Below are 24,484 nucleotides of genomic sequence, written 5' to 3'. Positions count from 1 at the left end.
GAAAATATGCATCACTCTTCTCCTTCAGTCTTACCCACAATGTCTTTGTTATTGTTAAAAAAAAACCAAGTTTTAAACAAAGCAGGCCAGACTCCCTTGGAGGTCTTTTGTTCCTGGCAATTATATAAATATGACACAAAGAACATGCACATATTCTGGAGAGAGAGAAGTTACCTGATGATGGGCTCCAACACGAATCTGAAAGCTTGGAAGAATAAACCTAGTTTGGTCCTGGCGACCGACTCAGACTAGCAATGTTCTGCAACACAGAACATTCTCGTACTTTTTTGTCTACTTAATTGTTTTTATATCGCTAGACATTATTAGACTTGGGGTGGAATTTGTCAGATCACAGCTCTTACCGCATTCAAACCAAACGCCCAGGATTTAATCTTGAATTGGTTTCTGCAGTCTCGGTCTGTAATCAGAGCTTGAAACACGGCTTCTTGGTTCAGTTAATCCAGAAATCTATGGTTTAACCACTTCTAGAAATGCTAGATTAGGACAGGAATTGTGCAATTTAAGATGATTCCACTAATGTAGCCCTTGATGCTTTGGCTGCAGTCCCCAGAGATCTCAAAAAGTTGTCCCCCCAAAACTGAATTCTAACATAGAGTAGAATAGATGGAATAAATGGTGCTAATTTGGATTACTTTTATTTAATCCAATTTTATTTTGATCTGCCCTGGCTGATTTAATCCTAGCCTTGTCTACTTCCTGGGGGGGGATGTGTGTGTGTGTGTGTGTGTGTGTGTGTGTGTGTGTGTGTGTATCTCCAAGCACTTTATTTGAGGTCCATAGGTGGCCCTCAGGAAAAAAAAAACCCGATTCACATCAAAGAAAAAGAAAGGGGAGAAAAAGTGAGAAAAACAGAACGTTTTCTTTTGCAATCCAAAACAAACTATGTTTTATCAGGTGAAGGTTGTTCCTGTTTGTACATGAAACCTTCCAAAAGGAAGGAGAACAACTTCTCCGATCTTTCTAACTGGAGAAAATAGACAGCTAGATTTATTGCAGAGTAGTAGGGCGTTCTTCACCCTGATCCCATTAACCAGGGATGTCAAACTCAAGGCCCAGGGCCCGGATCCAGCCCATGAAGTGATTAGATCTGGAATGCAGGGTCACCCTGGGAACAGCAAAGGACTGTCCCACAGTGCCTCTGCCAGTGAAAATGGAGCTTGTGAGTTGATCAATTTTCACTAGCAGAAGGTTGCAGGAGGCCATCGCCGCCAAAATGGAGCTCAGGAGCCTGTTTTTGCTGGCAGAGTGCTCGGGCCGCCACAGGCGCCCCCAACATGAGTTACGTCGAGCTGGCCACGCCCACCCCCAGCCACCCAAGGTCAAACACAACCCTGATGCGGCCCTCAATGCAATCAAGTTTGACACCCCTGCCCTAAGTGGTAACTTAGGGAGCCCACCTGAGTTTGGGAAGTCCTGGCTGCACATGGTGCCTCTTTGATGGTTGCCTCTTTCTCTGCTCAAGAGCCTGCCTTGGGAGGCGGTCCCCAAGCAGAGGCGGGCTTTGATGGACGTCTTCCAAGAGACCGTCCTGGAAAGGCTGCCGTGGAGCTGTTCGTGCAGCGATGTCTCCTCGGTGCAGCTCAGCACAAAGGCATCTCAGGGCTGCGTAAGTGCTCGCACTGTTGCATCGCTTGGTGCTTCCTCTGCTTTCAACCTCTGCCTTAGTCCGTAGCACCTGGCAGAGCTCTGGTAGATAGGTGGCACTTGGCAGTGGTGAACTGTACAAACTTCCTTTGTCTTGTTGGCTTGTAGTGGTTCCTCCTGATTGTGATTGTGGTGTGTTTACTGTCTGCTATTCCTGCAGGCCGGGGAGTTGGGAGGGCCCAACCATCGAGTGATTTAGCATGAAAGGTCTTCCTTTAAATTAGAAATTGCAATCTGTGGTTCGTGGGCCATGTGCAGGGGTGGGATTCTGCCAGTTTGGACCAGTTCAGGCGAATCCCTAGCTCCGAAGATCAGCCGGGAGTGAACCGGTTTGCTCTGACAATCATGTGGGCCTGCCCTGTACTGACGTTTATTGTCCCAGCTGATCAGCGTGGAAGAGCAGATTGCTGCTTCTCAGCTGTGTTACTCCCCTGAAGTAACGCAGAAGGTAAGGATTTTTGCATCGCCATTCACACATCCACAGCGCACATCGGGTGTGCGCACACATGTGTGAAGCGCATGATCACAGAACTGGTTGTTACCCCGGCAGCATCCCACCCCTGTCCGTGTGTAATCTTGGTCTGCTTAGAAATAGCCCCAGGACATTACTTTCAGATTCCCTCTGAAGTTGATCAATCCAGGCTTTGTGCAAGAACAACAGGTAGTCCTCAACTTACAACCACAGTTGAGCTCCAGGGTTCTGTGGTTAAGTGAGACAGTTGTTTTGCTCAAGGTTATGAGCTTTCCTGCCGCAATCACTAAGTGAATTGCAACAGTTCTTAAGTCAGTGGCATGGTTGTTAAATGAATCCCATTGGCTTGGCTTGTCAGACGGTCGTAAAATGGGGATTACATGATCTCGGGGCATGACAACTGTGTAATATAACTCAGCTGCCAAGCAGCCATATCTTGATCTCGTGACCATGAGGGTTGTTAAGTGTGAAAAATGGTCAAAAGTAATTTTCTTCAGGGCTTGTAACTCTGGTCACTAAACGAATTGTTTGTAAGTCGAGGACTACATGTGTCTTCCTCGACGGCATCCTGTCTGGAATAAAGAGAATGAGAATGAGAAAGAATGGGTCTCTTCATCCATTTTTGACCTTTACCCACCTACATCCTGATATTTGAGACAATACGGTGCTTCCCCAAAAATTATACTTAACTCTTGTACTGTTAAGTCTACTGAAGACCGAGGTCTCCAAACTTGGCAACTTTAAGATACTATGCTGGCTGATGTGATGACCCAGGATGGGATACAAAACAAGTCACAGAAAACAGGTGCAGCCCCTTTTATTCCTTCACTTTGCGTCCAAGTTCTGAATATCTTTGAAGGAAGACAAAAAACTCCCACACAAACAGTTACAAGAAGAAGGGAAAAAGCACAAACACAAACTAGGCAAGATAAGGGCTGGAGGATGTCCAGAGATAACACACACTGGGAAGGACGCCAAACTCAGAGAGGAACTATAAACTAGAGATATTTCCACACTTTGTTTCCAGCATTTGCCAGTATGCAGGTCCAAACTCTTATCCAGTTGTCACAGCTGCAGCCCATGAATAGGATCAAGGCCCTCTCCTCCCAAGTAGACCACATCTCTCCCTTATCCTCTCCTCCCTGGGTGCCCTAGGATGGATGGGGGATGGGCCTGGGTCCTCCTCTGCCTGCCCAGCCGGCCTCTGCCCTTCTCCATAACCTCCGGAGCCACACTTCCACTCCCTGTCGGTTGATCCTTCTCTCCCTCAGAGTCTGTCTCCATCAGGGGCATGACAGCTAAGGAATTCTAGGAGTTGAAGTCCACAAGTCTTAAAGCTGCCAAGTTTGGGGACCACTGGCTTAAGAGATGAGATAAAGAGAAGCAGTTACTTCTTCACACATACTATCATAATCTGGCTTGTTTGGTTTGGCATAGTCCAGGGTGTAAATTCAGCTGATCAACCACGCTGTATGACTTAATGAGGCTGGTACATCAGGCCTATTCAACAAATTATGATTAAAATGAGCCATTAGTTAGGATGTAACCCCCAATCAGGGATCCTTGCTAAGGAGAATTTTAAGTTCTGTGAATAGGAGTTTTGAGCAGGGAATCGTTCAAAGGGCTGCATTTCGCGCACCGTTTTTACTTCCACGTTACCAATACGGCCATCGTTTATACTAACTTTCTTGCTGAAGGCTTTTGGAGGTGATATAGTATGAGACAGGAAGTCCCAACTCAGAATGGTTACCCCAAAAAGCCAATGCTGCTGAGAACTAGCTGGTCTCTCTTCCCTGGGGGTTTGCCAACGTATATGGAAGGCAGAGCAAATTACTTAATTCTGCCAGACATGCCAGCATCAACATCTGGGCAGATGATTTTCTCCAGATGGTGAGCTTGATGCAAAGATTGAGGAGCAGTGGAAGAAAATGAATTCTGTTAGAAGCCAGTTCTTCTCCCGGTCATAGATCACACCACTGATTCTTGGTTCTCTCTCCACCCAAATTGAACAGCCTCCTGTGTGTAGGTAACTGGCCGGAGAATAAGGAGTAAGGCTGAGATTACGGGGTTTGGGAAGTGTACAGTATCATCCCACCCTCCATGTCCTATCTCAACATTAAAAGTTTTCAAACTATGTTATTAAGAATAGCCAGCAGAAGGTTTCAATCTTGTAAAAATGCAAATATGTATATTTGCCCCTGGGTCATTTGCGAGATGATATGGAGGGACCCAGCAGCCGGAACTGGTTTTGGTTAGTTCAGCTGCACAGCCTTGTGTTTACCTGGGGGTGGCGCATCAGGTCCAGGAAGAAGAGCTGTTGATATTCCAGAAGAAGGCAAAGTTGGGGCTGTGGAAAGAAGGAATGTGAATGAGTGTGTTTGTGGGTGGAAGAGGTCCTGCTTGGGTGCTCATTCTGCCCTGCAGGGCTCAGTGCAGTTGTCTCTCATCCATGTTGTTGTTTTCTTCAGAACATGCTGCGGCAGCAGGAGGAACTGGAGAATGGAGCAGCCTGGTCCATCTCTTCGGAGTCATCCGATGACTCGTCCAGCCCCCAGCTGTCCGGAAGCGCCCGGCATTCGTTGCCCAGGCCTATTGTGCAACCTGCAGTGCAGGCCACTGCGCCCGCCATTGAAATCGCTTTCACCCACCCCGAGGAAAAGGAGCCGGCTATCCGAGAGGAGGCCTCCATGGCCAACGGACACGTGCCCTATGCCCGGACTCTTAGCCAGATCAGTGAAGCCAGTGTAGACATGCCCATAGCAGAAGAAAGGGAGTGTCCTGTCCCCAAGGAGCCTGGCCCTTGGGCTGTCCCTCCCTTGGAAACGAACTCCTCGCCCCCGAGTGTGGGCTCGCAACTGGACACTCAGATCCGTGAGGACGAAGAGCAAGAGGATGAACCTGATGGGGCTACCCCTGTTGGAGAGGAGAGCGGGGACCCTCCTGGTCCAGCCCCAGAGGTTCAACAGCCCAGGTCCTCCTTGGCCCTCCCATCAGCCTTGGGACAGCTACCGCCATCAGGGATCTCAGAAGCACCAAGGCCCAAACCTGTGGACTCTGGCCTGGAGGAGGCCATCCATACACTGGCTTCTGCTCTGGATGACTATCGGGGCCAGTTCCCTGAGTTGCAGGTCCTGGAGCAGGAACTCAAGCATCTTGAGGAGATTCTCTTGGTAAGTAAGTGGGTAGAAAGCTCAGGACCGCATCCAAAGCTGGAGGGGTTCTCATAGCATTTAAACAAAGAAACTCGACACTGCCTTCCTGAGGCCTTCTTATACTGATGTGTTTTAAGCCAGGTGAGTGTGCTGCAGCTGCCATGAAAGCCAATGCAGTTCCAGGCTGCATTACCAGAGGGATAGAATCAAGATCATATGAGGTGTTAGTACCAGGGGTGGGATTCTGCCAGTTCGTACCTATTCACTAGAACCGGTTGTTACATTCTAAGCAGTTCGGAGAAAAGGTTGTTAGAAGAAATGACTGGGCTAATCCTGTAAGGAAGGCAGGAAGGAAACATTCTGGTGTTGCTTACAGAAACTGCCTCTCCATTAACCCTTATTACATTCTTGGCAGGACTAGACTTCCTGTCTCTGGAGTTTTCTTTCTCCCTCCTTTGCTGGTACTTTGCTTGTGTGGAGTGGCCATTCAAAGTTACGATGGCACTGAAAAAAGTGACATGATCCTTTTTCACACTTACGACTGTTGCAGCATCCCCACAGTCATGAAAGGCCAGGCCGAGGAGATGCATGCCTCGACGTGAGTGATATTGAGTTGGCCACACCCAGCCAATAACATGACCACCAAGCCACACCCACCCAGTCACATGATCAAGCCACGCCCACCACCCTAAGCCATGCCTACAGAACCGGTTGTTAAAAAATTTGAATCCCACCCCTGGTTAGTACCACTTTATTCCAAGGCCACACTTGGAATACTGCATCCAGTTTTGCTCTCCACGATGTAAAAAAGATGTTGAGACTCTAGAAAGAGTACAGAGAAGAGCAACAGAGATGATTAGGAGGCTGGAGGCTAAAACATATAAAGAACGGTTGCTGGAACTGGGCATGTCCAGTTTGATGAGCAGAAGGACTCGGAGTGACATGACCGCAGTGTGCCAGTATCTGAGTGGTTGCCCCAGAAATGAGAGAGTCAAGCTATTCTCCTTATTGTCCTAAGGAGCAATAGATGTAAATTAATCAAGGAGAGAAGCAACCTAGAACTAAGAGAAATTTCCTGATAGAACAATTCATCCGTGGAGATCACAAGGATTTTTTAAAAAAATATATTTTTATTAAGTTTCTTTTATTACATCATAAAATATCTCGATTCCAACAGCATTCTTGGCATCCATACAGGTTCTTAAATTAAATGTCATAATACATTACATTACGTTTAACTAATATTAAATAATAATTTCCACTATAATTGTTGTCCTTATATCTTTATATAATTTACATATTTACATTTTACTCCCATAAGGATTATTTCAATTAGATTTCTTGTCTCCCTTCTTAGTTCTGTTTGTTAGCCATTTATACCAGTTGTTCCAGATTAAAAGGAATTCTGAGTCATTTTTTCCTTTCAGTCCCAATGTTAACATATTCATCTCAGCACTTTCCGTTCTTTTATGTATTATCAATTCTTCATTGGGAATATTTGATGTTTTCGCAAAGGCTGCGCAAAGGCTATTCTGGCAGCTGTTGTAATGTGTAGCAATAAATATTTTACTTCTTTTGGTAGTTTATCCTAGATGATTCCTAGAAGGAAGGTTTCTGGTCTGAGCTCAGTCCGGTACCCAGTAATCTCTTGTAACCAATTTTTGATTTGGAAGGGATCACAAGGATTGTCTGGCTACCATTGTGGAAAAAATAAAACTGAGCATTGCAACTTTTAGCAATCTCTTTTCTATCTCAGGGACATTTTTTTGGCCTGATTCCAAACGTCACGGGGTTTTGAGTCATCTCCTTGAGATCTGTCAAAATCTCAAGAGAGTTAGTGGATTCCATGAGATTGTTTTCCTGCTTTAAAACAAAGGCTACATTTAACCTTGGAAACTCCCCGCTCTGTGTTTTGCGTTCTACTAATTGCCATTCTGCATGACTGCTGCTCACTCTTTTAGGAGATCTGGAATTCCTGCATCCGAAACCTGGCTTTGAGAACTTTCCCGAATGATGCAAAGCTTTGTGCATCTTTGTTTTATGTTTATGTCCATGTTGCACAATTCTGCTGACCAGTTCTAGGAAGGAAGACCAACGTTGAAGGGACCGATGTAGCTATACACTTCTTACGTATAGTAGATTATTTTCAGTTAAATTTCTCACCACATCTGCTCCTGTGAACTTTGGAGGGCAACTGTAGGGTATATCTTCAACTCACACACTTCCGCTGCTTTTTCCCCCCACACAAGATAAACTTCCTGCCTATACATTAGAGGCCCATACTGGTTGTTTTGAGAAGGCAAATAACGTACAAAAAAAAAAGCAACCTCCTTTGGGGAGAAATGCAGAGAATTCTGCACAGATCATTGGCTGTAGGTAGGCTGCAATTTTAGGCTTCTGTGTTCACATAAACCGAGGAGGATACGAATGTGGTTTTTCTAGCAATCTTTGGATTTTAATGAAAACTCGGTGTGCTCAGATGCTGAACTGCTGTAATATAGGCATCTCCCAAATTTACGACAGATGACCTTCTAGGTCAGAAATTAAGGCCCAAGATTTTCAGCTGAAAAGGTGTACGTAACTTTGGGGGCACCTCCTCTTGGAGCATTGCTTTGGACATTAGATGCAAGAGTGTTTCATTTTTGTGTGGCGGGGGTGTGTTTTCTCTTGTTAGGCTTGGATGCTTGGGCCAGTGGTGTGTTTCAAATATTTTTACCACCGGTTTGGTGGGTGGGCTGGGTGGGCACACTTTGTGCATGCTCACACACTTTGTGTGTGTGCGTTCCCCCCCCATGCACATTTTGCGCAGGCGATTTGCAATCACCTGCAATCCTGCGCTCTCCCTGACGCTTCAGCAGCTGCCGCGTTTGGTCTCCACTGCTCGTTGTTGCTACCGGCTCGGCAGAACCGGGCTGAACCGATAGAATATAGCACCACTGGCTCAGGCCCTGCAGAGCAAGAAGCAGAGTAGTAAGGAGAATTGCTCGATCCACAGAAAAGGACCTGTCTAACGCTTGTTTTTTAATTTCCACCCCACAAGCAAAAACAAGGGCTGTGCCTGAGCCGAGCCTCCAGTACCAGCTTGACGGTGGAACATGCGCTCGAGAGTTTCAGCTTCCTTAATGCTTCTGAATCGGAAGACTCGGAAGGAGACGATGACAAGTGAGTAAGCTGGCTAAAGCAGCGGTCACCAACCTTTTGGACTTCAGGGACCACCAAACTCATAATTTTAAATCCCGCGGACCAGAGACTCTGGGAAAATCCCCAAAAAAGTCTGCAGGAAAATTCCCCACACCTTTTTCCTACCGATTGATCATTCTTTATTTGGGATCACGGGATCCCATCTCCAGCTCTGTTCTCGGGGAGAGGGAGAGAGAGAGAGACTTTTGGCTTCATGCAAGGAAAGCAGCAGAAGCAGCAGAAGTTTTTCTTTCTCTCCCCCAAACTCCACCAGAAATGAGTCTTTGTGAGATTTGTCACAGCCTCTTGGAGCAGGAGGCCTTTCAGGGTCCCAAAGACTCGTCTCTGGCAGATTTTGGGGGAGAGAAAGAAAGACTTTTGCTACTTTCCTTGCATGCAGCCAAAAGCAGAAGAAGAAAGAAGCGGAAAGAAGCAGCCCGGTGGCCAGGCCAGGCATGTGGGGCAAGTTCCCCCCCTCTCCCCTTTCCCCCCTCCCTCACTACCTCATGTTGTTCACAATGCAAGTGATGCAAGCCTTATGTTCCCACGGGCCATGTGGGCGGCACAGCCTTGTGTTCCCACGCAGCCTGGATTAATTGCTTTGGGGGTGACATTTCTCTGCGGACCACCAAAATGTTCTCGCAGGCCACCAGTGGTCCCTGGCCCACTGATTGGTGACCACTGGCTAAAGACTGGTTTAAAGGTGGCCGCAACTGCCCATAGCCAGCGTTGCACGCGGGTAGCTCTCGACTTAACCACAGTTCATTCAGTGACCATTCAAAGTCACAAACAGCACTGGGAAAAAAAAGTGACTTACAACCATTTTTACGACCCTTGCAGCATTCCCCTGGTCCTGTGATCAACATTCAGACACTTGGCAACTGACTCGTATTTATGACGGTTCCAGTGTCCCACGATCCCCTTTTGCGAACTTTTGACCAGCAAAGTCAACGGGGAACCCAGACATTGCTTAACAACCGTGTTACTGTCGTAACAGCTGCAGCAATTCACGTAACACCTCGGGCAAGAAAGGTCGTAAAACGGAGCACAATTCACTTTTTACAGCTGTCTCGCTTAGCGACGGAGATGTTGGGGTCATTTGAGGTCATTAAGTCAAGGATTGCCCGTGCCTCCTGTGTCTGGCTGGACCCTGCTCCCTCCAAGCAATTGTCTTGGCAGGGTTTGCCACAGGATGCCAGGAACTGGTGCTGATGGCAGCTGTTGGCAAACCCTCTCAAGCCATCTGGTCTAACAGGTGGAGGCTGGCAGAAAATGCAGCAGCAGCGCCACTCGGTGGCCAATGCCTGACACTGCTGCTATACAATCAGTTCTCTCCCCCCTCACCCTCTTTTTTTAAAATTAATATTACTCCAAGAAATGTAACCAGGCAACACACTGAATATATGGATTTTGAACACGTTGCTCTTTCTTTTTATCTTTCTCTCTCTCTTTCTGTGCGTTGGATCAGATGGGTACTAACCAAGCAATATTTTAATTCCAAAGCTAAAATCGATTTATTTTCCCCCCTCCCTTCTGTTTTTTCTTTGTTTATGGCCACATTACTTAGGTAAGGGCTTGCTTCGTTCACGTTCTCATTACTTCCAACTACATTTCTATTTCTCTCCCTCTCTCTTGTTTCGTATCTGTTAGACTTTCTTCATTAAAAGAACATTTAGGCTGGCGTGACAGATACTTTTCAAGCAGACGCCAAGCAGTTTGTGTCAACAAAGCAAATCAGCAACTGGTTAGAGAGCAATGCTGGGTGTTTGCAAGAAAGTCAAAGGACATTATTTTGGGCTCTGGAGAAAATTTGTAATTTAGCAAGATCGATCTCTCCCTCCCTCCCTCCCTCCCTCCCTCTCTCTTTCTCTCTCTCTCACACACACACACACTCTTCTATTTGCAAGTGAGAATAGAATAGAATAATTTTATTGTCACCTTGAATGTATACTAATTGGTATACATTAAAAATGAAATTTCGTTGCATACAGCTTTTAAAGGGTCACCACCTCCAACTGTACACTACATAAACATGACAAGATAAATAAATAAATACAAAATAATGTACGTACCAACACATGTTATATGACAGAAAAACAACACAATCTAGTTATACATGTTTATGGCGAGAAAAACGAATCTTGTCAATTCACCAGACGAAGGGCCTAGGGAACAAAGCTGTCTCAGAATCTGGTAGTCCTGGCTAGAAATACTTCGAAACCTCCTTTGACCAGCTTTCCAATATACATCGATCCGATCCTGCCTTCTCCACCCTGGTGGTGCTCAGAAATGATGGGCAAATTTATTCAGGTTGAGCCTTTGCGTTTTCCTTCTGAGCTGGATCTGGCCACCACGGATGGAAAGGGAGCCCATGGCCCAGGTGGGGGTTTATGGAAGACAAGAACCTGGATTATATTTTGCCCACTGCCTCTCTTTGCAGGGTGGCAAGCAATGGCCAAGCTCCACCTGTGGGCAAAGTGCCAGGGACTGCTGACACAGCGGCTGAAGACTCCGCTGGGTGCCTGAGCTCGGAGGGCAGTTTGGAACCCATGACCACTGGCAACGAATTCCTTGACAGGGCCCTGGTCCTGCACCTGAACCACTGCAACCGTTTGCTTCTAGTGAGTGTGAAGACGTGTGTGTTTTTTGTCCTCTGGTGTGTACCTGCCCTTATCTTTTTGGGAAATCGGAGTTTCCCAATGGAAACTGGAACGGGGGTCTCCAACCTCGGCCACTTTTAAGACTTGTAGACTTCAACTCCCAGAATTCCTCAACCAGCAAAGCAAAGCAAAGCTGGCTGAGGAATTCTGGGAGTTGAAGTCCACAAGTCTTGAAGTGGCCAAGGTTGGAGACTCCTGGACTGGAATGACATGATTTGGCAGTTTATTGATGTATTTGGCAAATTCATACAGCCGCCCATTTCACAAAAAAACCAAACAAACAGTACAACTGTAAAATAAAACAAATAGAATAGAAAACCTACACGGATGAGCCGTGGTGGCTCAGTGGTTAGACTGCAGTATGGCAGGCTAACTTGCTGCTCACTGCCAGCAGTTCGATCCTGACCAGCTCAAGGTTGACTCAGCCTTCCATCTTTCCGAGGTGGGTAAAATGAGGACCCAGATTGTTGGGGGGGCAAGAGGCTGACTCTGTAAACCGCTTAGAGAGGGCTGTACAAGCCCTATGAAGCAGTATCTAAATCTTAAAGTGCCGTTGCTATAAAAACCCTGCGATAGCAAGAGAATAATTGCCATTTGACATTACACAACTGTTTGCCGGCTCCCCATGGGACCCCCAGAGTTGGTGGGGAAAGCATCTTTTGAGGGTTTTTCGGAAGACAAGCAGGGGTGGGACCAACCTCACCTGGGGAAATGATATTCCATTGAGCAGGAGGGAGGGGCACAGCAGAATAGGCCCATCCTCTAGGTCCCACCCACTCTTAGAAGAGTTTCAGTGCCGAGGTGGGTCTTCAGCAGGTTCTGACCAGTTCTGGAGAAACGGTAGCGGAAATTTTGAGTAGTTGGGAGAACCGGCAAATCCCGCCTCTGACTGGCCCCGCCCCCACCTAGTCTCCGCCTCCCGAGTCCCAGCTGATTGGCTGGGTCTTCTTTGGTTGCCCTGCACAGGAGAACGGAGCTGGAAAGTAGGTTGGTGGAGTGGGGAGAGAATGGGGATTTTGCAGTATCCTTCCCCTGCCACGCCCACCAAGCCAAACCACGCCCACCAAGCCACACCCACAGAACCTGTAGTAAACAAAATTGAATCCCACCACTGTTTCAGTGCCATTATAACTTTGAATGAGCATTAGATGAATGGTTGTAAATTGACAACTATCTTTAAATGGATCTTAAGTTATGAAATACATGAAGTACAGGTAAGTCCTTCACTTACAACAGTTCATTTAGTGACAGACAGTTCAAAGTTACGGCACTGAAAAAAGTGACTTACAACCATTTTTCACACTTACGGCCGTGGCAGCGTCCCCGTGGTCACGCCATCAGAATTCAGACGCTTGGCAACTGACCCGTGTTTATGACGGTGGCAGTGTCCCTTTTTGTAACTTTCTGACGAGCAAAGTCAATGGAGAAGCCGGATTCACTTCACAGCTCTCTTACGAACTTAACCACTACGGTGATTCTCTTAGCAACCGTGGCAAGAAAGGGGGCAAAACCCGCTTAACAAACATCTCACTTCGCAACAGAAATGCACCGCCTGTAATAATTTTCCACGCCTGCCCCATTAAAATGATAATCCACCCACGTTTTTCGGCCAGGGTTCTGAGCCAAAAGCGTTTGGAAGGGCACATATGCTCTTGGGGCTTTGGATTGCTGTGCCGGTTTTGCTCATCCTGACTTTTTGCACAACGGTGCACGTTAAAAGCGCCTTGGCATCGCATCTTATCTCCTTGTTGTGGTTCGCCGGCAGCTGGTGCAGACGGCAGAGGTATCTGAGAGTGAGGACGAAAGGGAACCAGTCAGGGAGTCTGGCGAGGACTCGGACGAGGGTCCTGCATCTGATGCAGGGATGGGGCCAGGACCATCTGAGAGTGTGGTGCTGCCTTCAGAGCTTTCGGAGTCTGGCAGCAGCGAGGCAGAGGAACAGGGGGAGCCTGTTCCCAGTGTGCATGTGCACAGAGCTGCCAGAAGGCAAGAACAGCTGAAACAAAGGGGCAACTCAGAAGTAAGGTTTGGAGGTGATTGCCCCTCCCATAAGGGATAAAAGTCAGGCCAAGATGACGAAACCTTTGCAGGAAGCAAAGAAGTTCATTCAACTCTGATTCCTCATTGATGCCCTGCGACCTCTGGGTTGTCTTTGCTGGAACTTCTGTCGGTTGATATTTCTCGGTAATGGGACTTCTGTTTCTTGGCAGCCTTTTACAACCCTGAAAGGCGTGCTCTTATCTCAGACAATTGTGCCTAATGAGTTTTGGCTGGGAATGCAAATAATTCCCAGTGTCGCATTTTTAAAAGTTTGCTTTTACACACAGTTTGTGTTTTCTTAATTTGAACGAAGCCTGGGTCAGAACACTCCTGACCCTCGTTTGGGATGTGTGTCTTGATTCACAGAAGCTGGGCAACTTTGGGCCTCTCCGCTGCCAGGAAATGTACGCCCTTGACAGGCTGGGGAGAGACGTGCAGGTCCTAGAGATGGCCAGTCGTCTGATCGTGGACCGAGCCGGGATGGCCAGCTCTGCTGAGGAAGGTAGGGCCATGGGCACTCTGAAGCTGGCAACATCGGGCCCTGGCATACCCTTATCCTTGGGGAGGAGGGGGATCAACACTGAACAATCAGAACGTGTTGGCAGACCCCTCACGCATCATCACAAAATCTCCAGAACCGTAAAGCCCACAAACTTGAAATTTGGCACGTATGTTCCTCTTGGCTTCTAGGTGCTCACTTAGAAAGGATTTTTCGAAATGACCATCAGAGCATTAGTATTTCCTATATTATTATTATTAACACGCTCTGATGCTAAGTAGTTTTACTCCCCCTTCCCACCTGAAAAGAAATCTCTTACAAATGCAAAACACAAGCAGAGGAGAGGAGTTTCAGTTTCAGAGCACCAAGCAGCTTTCCTACAGAACAGTTGAGCTAAGCCACGCCCAAGCTCCTTGATGTCTCCTTGCTCACACAGCAAATACTGTTTCAGTTTCCAAACAGCCCTCAATTCTCTCACACAATGACAGGACGCTAACCAGATGAATACTGATGGATGCTGGTAGACAGAGGCACATTTTTTATTTATTATTTTCCACCCCAAAAACGTAAGCCTGATCACATAGTTTCGTAGCGAGTATAGAGCTAGTATATTCTAGAAACCAGCCTTTCCTGGAAGACAACGCACAGGGTGTGTAACTAAGGCATATATGAAGGCATCAACAAACACAATAGGGATGGGTCTGTTTCCTTGTGGAATTTGCTTTCCTCCTATTTTTATTTATGGGAAGAATGTACTTATTTGGGATTGTTATTAGCCATGTCACTTTCCCCATAATTCCATGTGTGGCAGGCGGACTTTTCTATTTTTACTTCAAACGGTTCATCTATTTATTTTGTAATTGTTGCTTCCATCAAGATACTTTAAAAAAAAAAAAACTTTTAGAACCAATTCTGAACTAGATATCTCTGTTCCCAAAACCGCTAGCCAATCAGCTTTGTACACAGCTGTTTTTCAATACAGCCCTGACTAGCTGTTTTTCTCCAGATATAACCTGAGAGTGTTGTAGAGGAATAAGGTACACCTTGATGATAAACTTAAGTTGGTGTGAATAATTAATATTTATAGTGGAGCGCAGTGGTTCGTGTGATTAGGATGCTGGGTTAGAGGTGAGCAAGCCCGCGTTTGAGACCCAGTGCTGCTGTGTGGTGGGGTGAGCTCCCGTCATTCGCTCCAGCTCCTGGGTGAGGACATGAAAGGAATTGCCACAGGTGTCCCACGGGCAATGGGCTAACCCTTTGAACCCAGAAGCACCTTAAACAGTGCCTCTGACACAAACAGGACGGGGTTAACATTTATGGAAGAAGTTTCATAAACTCAAGGCTGCGAGTCAAGGCGAAGTCCTTCTTTTCGATGGTGATGGGATAACCAGAAGCGATAATTGCGGGCCTTGTTTCTGTTCCCAGTCGTACAGTTCTCAAAGCGGAAAGAAGGAGTTTTCGCTTTCTGGGACAGAGGTGTGGCTGTCCCTAACGTGTATACCTGCTCCGTAGAAAAGTTCATGCAGAACTTTAAGGCCGAGTATGCAGCACGCATCAATGACCGTCAGCAAGGTTTGGCCGATTCAGGTGAGTGTATTTTTACATTCAAAGCAATTCCTGCTTACTTCTCTCTCCTTCTCCCCTCCAGATTCTAGATCAGGGATCTTCAAACTTGACAGCTTTTAAGATTTGTGGACTTCAACTCCCAGAACAACTGTAAAGCCATACAAATGATTCTTACTTACTGACCACAATTGGGATGGGAAACTTCATTGGCTAATTGATTCAGTTGTTACATGAAAAGACACGGACCATTTGTCTGTTTGTCAATTCCGGCTGCAATTAAGTGAATCACCCTGGGTTGTTAAATGTGGTGTCACGTGACTTGTGGTTTCCTCTTGGCCTCCGCTACTGACTTGGGAAAAACTATTAATGGTCACATGATCACAGGATGCTGCAAGGCTATAACCGTGAGCTAATTACCAAGAATCTAAACCACGTGACTGTGGGGACACCGTGTGACAGTTGCAACTTGAAGGACCGGTCTTAAGTCCTTTATTTTAGTGCTGTCGTAATTTCCAACCATTGCTGAATGAATGATTACTAAGTGAGGACTGCCTATACTTGTGGAACACAGTGTCATGCCCTTGTTAGAGTCAGACTGAGGGAGAGGGGGAACAGCCAACAGGGAGTGGAGGAGTGGCTACGGGGGTTGTGAAGGAGGCTGGGGAAGAGCAGAGGCTGGCTGGGCAGTCAGAGAAAGAACCAGGCCCATCCCCTCTTCATCCTAGGACACGCAGGGAGGAACAACTTGGCCTACGAGAGAGGAAGTGGCCATGATCCCCCTCATTGGTTGCAGCTGGGGAGAATCGTATATAAGAGAGAGAGTTAAAACACAGCATTGCCAGAAGCAAAGCGTGTTTTATTTTGGGCTGAAGTTATCTTGGTTGGTGTCCTTCCAACAGACTGTGCCTTGTTATCTCCTTGAAGTTGGTAATTACTTATCCTGGTCTGTTGTGGAAATTTCGTCATTGTAGTTGGTTTGGTTTTTTATTTCACCTCTATCTGCTCATTAAATTCGGACTGTATTGCTTTCTTTTGAAGACTATTTTTGAGTAAGTTTTATCTCCAACTGAGGATTATTGAACAGTAGGGCCGAGTTGGAGGCATTAAAGGACATTTATTTACATTTTGGATTTTCTTACATTTGTGTTACACTCCGGGACATCACACACTGTTAGTTGCAAAGCATAAGCAGACAGATTCTCAATCATTTATATATTTCCAGTCCTACTCAAGAAGCAATTATTCCATTGTTCCTAAGATTCGTGACTATGTTATACTAGTTTAATCAAAGAGCAAATGGTGGCTTCCACACTATTTGGGTTTGGCTCTAGGAAGTTTTCGAGTTCTGCTGCTAGAAGTGACACTAATGCATGGAGCATCTCTTCCTGTTGCAGTGTGTGTAAAGCTGGTGGAAGAACTTCTGGGCCACAGGCTGCCCAGGCGTCAGGGGAGTTGTCAGGCCGAGCAAGTCACCCTCTTTCAATATTGGAGCCACTTTGAGGTCCTGCCTGCGGTTACACTGGACTCCTACATCATGGAGCTGGCTGAAGAAGGTAACGTGTGTTTTAACAACGTTATGGTGAAGATGGGCAGCTGTTTTGCAGCTGGGGGCACCAGGAAAGGGTCTAAGAGTCCAAAAAAGAAAATACGTGTTGCTGAAGATCGGTGTGTTAGTCCTGTGTTTCAGTGGTTCTACCTAAAGCAGATTTGTCTAACCTTGGCAACTTTAAGACTTGTGGGACTTCAGGCTGGTGGGGAATTCTAGGAGTTGAGAAATTCACGAATCTTAAGGTTGGATATCCCTAAAGTACGGTGGAGCTACCCCATATAGCTCTCTTAGGATACAAGAAGTATGCTTGACACCAGTATGATAGCAAGCTGATATGCTTGTGTGAATACCTGCCATAAATTAAGTGCTGTATATTGGTCTCATTGTGATCTCAAAAGTGACCATCTTAGCATGGACCATCTTAAAAACCACCCAGAAGGAAAGCCGTGGGATTGGGTTGGTGATTTTTCCCGGTTGGAATTTTATCACCTGCTTTTGGGCAAGATCCAACATGAATCGTAATTGTCATTAATACCAATGCTTGTCCTTCAATTGGCCCGCAGTCCTGCTAGCACAGAACCTGAATTCTGACGACCAAGACGTGGTCTTGAAGGCCCTGAAGCGAGTTCCCGAGAGCCGGCTACGCAAGGATGGACTGAAAGCTTTGAGTTTGCTTCTTGTGGAAGGAAACCCCAAAGTTATTGGGGCTGTGACGGCACAATTGCGCAACCTCTCAGAGAACCCCAGTTTTCGGGAGCGGGCAAGTATTTAATTTTTACTGCAGCACGGGAATGGATAGATGAACAGATGCCTCATTCTTTCCTGCAGCCACGTTACACATTCTTAAAAGAATTGTTTCATTTCCTGGGCTTTTACAAGGTAATTTAATTGCTGAAATTTGGAGATGACGAAGGTGGTTCATCAACCATAGGGAAGAGTATTGTGGGTTGACGGATTTTGCGGTGCAGGTTTTATGATGGAAAAAGGAAGGCGTTTATAAAATCCATCCCACCCACCCCATTCTTTATTTGCATAAACTTTCACGAAGCCAAGGGTTCTGACCCAACAATGCACGTCACTTTAAAACAAGAGGTTGTTTTCCTTTGAGGCCAAGCAGCGTGATTGCTTTGATGTTTTTTCTCAGGCCCTTATCTGCTTCCTGGAGCAGCTGGAAGATGAAGAGACACAGACACGGGTGGCTGCTTGTGCAGCTCTGGGCTGCCTTAAGGTGAGGGCTGGTTCTTCTGAGCATAATCACCTGTAGCTCTGCGTCTTTCCTGGTATTCACTGGCTGCTGCTTCTCGGAATAAATTTGGAGACACCACTCGGAAGAAGCTGGCTTTTAGAGATTGTTTTGTCTGTCTATCTGTCTACATCTACATGCCTACCTACTTCTACCTATCTACTTATATCTACCTACCTACATCTATCTATATACTTATATCTACCTACCTATCTACCTACCTACATCTACCTATATACTTACATCTACCTACTTATCTACATCTGCTTACATCTACCTACCAACTTACACCTATCTATATACTTATATCTACCTACCTATATCTACTTACATCTACCTACCTACTTACATCTACCTATCTACCTACATCTATCTACATACTTATATCTATCTACCTACCTGTCATCTATTTACCTACCTATATCTACCTACCTACATCTATCTATATACTTATATCTACCTACTTACCTATATCTATCTACATACTTATATCTACCTACCTGTCATCTATCTACCTACCTATATCTATCCACCTACTTATATCTATCTACTTAAATCTAGCTACCTATCTACATCTACCTATCGTCTATCTAGCTATTTTCTATCTACCTACATCTGCCTACCTACCTACCTATCATCCATCTACCATCTATCTGAGATTTATGTACCACCCATTTTGCTGTCCAGATGCCCCCATTGGCCACCCTGTTCTCTTTAAGAGCTTTTAGGAGCTTATGAGTTCTATCTGAGTCCTCAGCCAACTTCAGTCTGTGGAGCAACATGAACTGAAAAACCAACTTAGCATCCTTGGGAAAGATGCGTTTTGCTCCTTTTTCTCTTGGAAAAGCATCCCCTATACCAGGGGCCCACAGCCCCAGTCCGTGGATTAGCACCAGTGTATGGCATGCCAGAACCCGGGCCGCGCAAACAAGTGAAGCCCCATCTGCGGGAGGCAGGCAGCGTGTGAAATCAGGCCCTCTCCAGTCTGTGGAAAAACCTATCTCCACGGAACCGGTCCCTGGTGCCCCAAAATTGCGGGGGGGGGCGGGGCGGGGGGACACTGCCCTAGAGGTGTCTTTAAATACAGTCAGGCTTAAGAAATCCATCACGAACTGAAGTCATTGGTTCCACTGTCAAAGTGTTCTACCTGTAAGATTTTTTTCCCCCCTGGTGTTCCATAACTCTGGTCCCGAATCCTGCAATTGGGAAGGTGGGTCAGGGCTGTGGTCTGTGCAAGCTCCCTTCGGATCCTTAAGGAATTATGTCGTTTCCTTTATCTTAACGCTTCCCCCAACCAACAGGCCAAGGAGAGCATTGAACAGCTGGTATATCTGTGCCAAACTGACAAGGAAGCCGTGCGGGACGCAGCTAAACAGAGCCTTCTTATGTGCGGTAAGTGAGCCTCTCTTTCCAGGCCGCTTTCATCTTCCCCTGCCTTAGGAGGGAGGCTTGTTGCTGGTGGGTGTGGGGTCTCAGTACACAAAGGACTAGTTCAGTTGACCTTATACGAGATGGCGCTGCTTCTGTATAAAAGCCGTCCTTCCTAAATCTCCAGTCATTCTCTTGATCTCTGCTGGTATCACAGCCGAGGCTGGCCTATCAGTACTATTCCTAGCTTAAGGAAAAGTGATGCATGCACTGCATCCGTGGTGGCGCAGCAGTTAGAATGCAGTAATTGCAGGCTAATTCTGCTGACTGCCAGCAGTTCGATTCTGACTGGCTCAAGGTGGACTCAGCTTTCCATCCTTCTGAGGTGGGTAAAATGAGGACCCAGACTGTTGGGGGAAGATATGCTGACTCTGTAAAACTGCTCAGAGCAGGGGTCGCCAACCTTTTGGACCTCAGGGACCACCAGACTCATAATTTTAAATCCCGCAGACCAGAGACCCTGGGAAAATCCCCCAAAAAGGAAAATTCCCCACTCCGTTTTCCTACCGATCGATCGTGCTTTATTTGGGATCACAGGATACCGTCTCCAGCTCCGTTCTCAGGGGGAGAGAGAGACTTTTGTTTTCATGCAAGGAAAGCAGCAGAAGTCTTTCTTTCTCTCCTCCAAACTCCACCAGAAATGAGTCTTTGTGAGATTTGTCACAGCCTCTTGGAGCAGGAGGCCTTGCGGGGTCCCATTTCTGGCAGAATTTGGGGGAGAGAAAGAAAGACTTTTGCTGCTTCCCTTGCATGCAGCCAAAAGCAGAGGAAGCAGAAAGAAGCAGCCTGGTGGCCAGACCAGGCGCGTGGGGCGCATGGGGCAAGTTGCCCCTGTCCTCCCTGTCCTCCCTCCCCTCAATACCTCGTGTTGTGTGTAATGCAAGTGACACAAGACTTGTATTCCCGCAGGCCCTTTGGGTGGCACAGCCTTGTGTCCCCGCGCAGCCTGGATTAATTGCTTTGGGGGGGGTGCCATTTCTCTGTGGACCACCAAAATGTCCTCACAGACCACCAGTGGTCCCCGGCCCACCGGTTGGCAACCACTGGCTTAGAGAGGGCCGTAAACTAAGCACTGTGAAGCAGTATATGAGTCTTAAGTGCTAGTGTTATCCTGGGAAGAGAATAAAGGCACTTATGTAGTCCTTGCTGTTTATTATCCTTTGATAGATGGCACTGAAAGAACCCTCTGATGGGGCTCAGTAGAACTCCTGGGTCAGGACAGCGGCTGCACAGGTCGGGATCTCATAGCCAGCCGGTTAGCCACCCTTCCCTGCCCGTGTTGCATGTCTAACCGGTGTCTCTTGTCCTGGGTCTCATCAGACCCAATGTGGTTGGGTTTACGTCTTTCACCGTGGCCACGAGTGGCAGGCATCTCCCAGCTGTGCTTGTGTTCTGGCTGTGCACGTCTCTTTGTCTTTGTTGCATATGGAATGGCACGCCGGTTGAGGGACTCTGCCTTGGTCCCAGATGTGAAAGGCTGACACAAGATGCTACGACGGACTAAAATGAGATTCTGTGTGGTGTTGTGTGAATCTAATAACTCGTCTCGAGTAGAAGTGAACCACACCGTCCCGTTCACCCTAAATGTGGTTTATTTGTTCGGGTGTTGCATGCGGTATGAACCCGGTATATTTGTGTTTGGTTAATTTGGGCTTAAGAGTTAGCATGTGGTGTGAAGCAATTGAGTATTTGTCCACCTAGCACTGCATTGCCCACGCTGAGCCACCTTGGGTTGCCATATGGCTTTTGATAGGATCCCACACGCGGAGAAGGCTAACCCAAAGCAGGATGCAGGATTTCAGCCAACACTTTCCCTTCAGCCCAATAAAACTAACCCATTTGATTAACTGCATGAATCAGAGGAGATCCTAAATAAGGTTAGAGTAGAATCCCGAGATTATTTCAGAGCCATGGAGTGAGCCAAAGACATAAGCGATGCTTGAAGGCTCAGGTGTCCAGAACTCGCTTAGGTCTTTCCCTTCACCCAATACCTGGTCTTTTTAATCAGAGAAGTCAGATATTAAACACAGTTCTTTTGAGGGCAAACCACAGCCAACTTTTTGGTTTGTCGTTGGCTTCTCTGTATTGTCCCTTGATTTTTAAGGAAAGCACTTTTTTTTTGCCAGTCCTTTCAGCTCAGGGTATTTTGCATTTTTAAGAAGCTTGAAAAGTTTGGCAGAGTAAAAGGTCTGCATGGGCGATTCATTTATTGAGGAGTGGGAGAGGAAGAGTAAAATAGATTGAGTACTTTCTTCAAACTCCATTGCCCCCAATCCTGATACCCACAGAAGCTAATTTAAACCCTGGCCAAGAAGCACTCCAGAAACAATGGGGTGGGAATTCCCCATGCTCGTCAATGCTAGGAATACTTATCAGAGACCATACTTAATGGAAATAATTTTTGAATTTTTCTTTCCCCGTGACCTTCCCCTGCTGTTTTAGGGTGTGGGGCCACTCAAAAGCCAAAATCTGATCCTCGGCTTGAGAAATCAACACTGATATCCTGTAAAATCTACCTAAATTTCTGGTTGAATTTTACATTTCACAGCTACCAGGATTTAAAAACATACTGTTTTATTCACCTGCAAATTCTCTAAAGTTGTCTGCAGGCAGCCGGAAGAGGTTCATGACATTAATTCCTTTCAAAATGTGGAATGGAGGTACACCCAGATTCTACAGAATTCGGAAAAGCAAGCAAGATGATTTAATTTCCCCTAGACTTTATTAGTCATCCCCAATCTAGTGCAAACTCCCAAATTATCAAAGTTCCTAGGAACTCTAAGAACTGCTATTCACATGTCTCAGAAGACACCAGAGCATTGGGCGATTGTGCTAAACATTCCTTATCTCTGAAGGACAAACCTGGGTCTGGTACTTAAGAGCCACCCAAGGATATGTTTGTACAGATTGAACGAAATGCTTGATAAAAGGCCTTTAAATGAGAAGTGTGATTTCTAAATCCACATGCTATACATAATTTGTTGCAATGTCTATCCAGCCAGTCTGTGTCAAGTTATCCGCTTAGCATGCTGAGATGTCTTTTGCTCTGAATTTTACACACGAAGTTCTCCAGATTGTCAGCCTAACGATGTATGTCTCCCAACCATCCTTCCTGTGTTTACATGCATGTGGTCCAAAGAAACATCAGCATGGAACAAATGATAAAATATATTTATATAGCCCTGAGAGGGCAGACATAGTGAAATATGTGCTCGGTTGAAGGGCTTCATACATCACATTATATGTTTGGTGGGGCCCTTCAAACAAAATTTTGTGTTGACTAATGAGATGTAAGAAGTATATTAGGGACTTAACACAGAATAGGATAGTTGGTGACAAAACCAAAAACGTTTAAGAATTGAGCACATACTTATTCTTAAACACTTCTTTAAAAGAAGGAGTTTGACAGTCAAGGTTTGCATTATGAATAATAATTATACTTGGATCACGGACCGGGGTCAAAATTCAAGCTGCAATTGGACAGCCATTTGTCTGAAATGGTATAGGATTTCCTGCCTAAGCAGGGGGTTGGACTAGAAGACCTCCAAGGTCCCAACTCCATTATTCTATTCTATTCTGTTGTTCTATTCTACTCTATCCTCTCCTCTCTTTTCTATTGTCTACATTCTATTCTATTTCTATTCTATTCTACTCTATTCTATCCTCTCCTCTTTTCTATTCTCTACATTCTATTCTATTTCTATTCTATTCTACTATTCTACTCTACTCTACTCTACTCTACTCTACTCTACTCTACTCTATCACCATATTGTATAAACAATGTTCCTGAAAAGCTGCCACCATTTTGACTGCAAGTGAGCAGCCAGGAAAGGAAACATCCCAAAAAGTTTTTTTTAACCCAGGCCAGATTTTTATACATGGCCGAAAAAGGCAGATTTTTTTTGTACATGGCCTTCAGGTCAGCAGCGCCTGCGGTGTCTAAAGTTGAGGCAGAAATGACCCTGATGGGCACCTGATTTCTGTGTCTGTTTTCAGGGGACGATGGCAAATCAGCTCACCGAAGGCTAGAAGAATCCCTGGACAATTTGCCCCGGATCTTTGCCCCAGGCAGCATGGCCAGTACTGCATTTTGAAGGATCGCGGCCTCGATCTACCTGCCGATCCTTTATTGGGCACACGGACCTTGTATGCCGCAGAACTTCAGCGGAGTCCTTCGAACCGAAGTCAACCCGGCCTCTGGCAGAGCGGGCAGCTCCATCACTCGTGGGGCCACGCCCGCAGCAGTATTAGGACCGCTGACCTGCTGCCTTAGGTGGAGAATGCCTTAGCTCACTGGCTCCAGCAACAGCAGCAGCAGCACGGAGGCGATCCCTTCTGCGGTTTTCTTCCTCCTACCGAATCTGGTGTTGAACTGGGCATGTTATTGTTAGCCAGGACCAAAATAGATCCCTCTCTACTTGGATCTGCTGGAAAACAAACCAGCGACGGTAGGCGGGGAATCATCGGTTTGAGATACCCTCGGGAAGATACACGTTCAAAGTCCAGCTTTAATGTTTAACCTCTTCTATTCTCCACTATTCTCTCCACCCTGCGGGGCTGTGAATCTAGCAGGAAATTGGGCCCAGCTAGATTCTCTGTTAGGGCTTTGGATAAATTGTAGGTTTCTCCTCTGGATTGCAAGGTGGAGAGAGGGCGGGAAAAAAGCAACAAAAAACGACAGGAAGGAGTCCTTTATTCCCAGCGAAGGAAGGGTAAACTAATGTCTTTATAATGACGATGCTATGGAAGATGGAAACCGAACGGGCAAAAGTTGCCTCTTCTTGTGCTATTTTAATATTTTTTATGTACATGTGTGTGTGTGTGCTTGTGGTGCGTGTGTGCGTGTGTGTTGGGGGGGGAGAGGCAGCAGCCAAATGGAAGCAAAATGCCCTTTTCTACAAAGTATCTATAAATTTATCTGTACATCTACATAGCTATAAATATATATATATATATATAATGTAATTATCAAGAGGTTTGGCTAATTTTGACTTTCAGCCTGAAATAAACAGAACTTTGAGCAAATAAGT

General features: G+C 46.2%; 1 protein-coding gene across 8 annotated transcripts in view; it reads left to right on the top strand.

Moving 5' to 3' along the window:
- The window catches only part of RIPOR1 (RHO family interacting cell polarization regulator 1), a 107,281-nt gene extending 82,799 nt beyond the window's left edge, over window positions 1–24,482 (top strand). For 3 of the 8 annotated variants that reach the window (XM_087940617.1, XM_087940616.1, XM_087940615.1), the window contains exons 13-23: window positions 1,484–1,627; window positions 4,606–5,307; window positions 8,330–8,451; window positions 10,910–11,090; window positions 13,536–13,671; window positions 15,094–15,255; window positions 16,629–16,787; window positions 17,347–17,543; window positions 17,928–18,011; window positions 19,328–19,418; window positions 23,451–24,482. In XM_087940617.1, the coding sequence (XP_087796743.1) occupies window positions 1,484–1,627; window positions 4,606–5,307; window positions 8,330–8,451; window positions 10,910–11,090; window positions 13,536–13,671; window positions 15,094–15,255; window positions 16,629–16,787; window positions 17,347–17,543; window positions 17,928–18,011; window positions 19,328–19,418; window positions 23,451–23,548 (2,076 nt within the window). In that variant the 3' untranslated portion in view covers window positions 23,549–24,482. Of the gene's footprint in view, window positions 1–1,483; window positions 1,628–4,605; window positions 5,308–8,329; window positions 8,452–10,909; window positions 11,091–13,535; window positions 13,672–15,093; window positions 15,256–16,628; window positions 16,788–17,346; window positions 17,544–17,927; window positions 18,012–19,327; window positions 19,419–20,621; window positions 20,688–23,450 lie in introns of all 8 variants that reach the window. The other 5 variants (XM_087940620.1, XM_087940619.1, XM_026718965.2 and 2 more) reach the window with 3 other exon arrangements.
- Window positions 24,483–24,484: the final 2 nt, after the last annotated feature.

This window comes from Pseudonaja textilis, chromosome 11 (genome assembly GCF_049901715.1).
Source record: "Pseudonaja textilis isolate UNSWEBS1 chromosome 11, rPseTex1.2, whole genome shotgun sequence".
Taxonomy (NCBI): domain Eukaryota; kingdom Metazoa; phylum Chordata; class Lepidosauria; order Squamata; family Elapidae; genus Pseudonaja; species Pseudonaja textilis.
The sequence above is the reverse complement of the archived record's forward strand: the minus strand, read 5'-3'. Positions and strand labels throughout refer to the sequence as shown.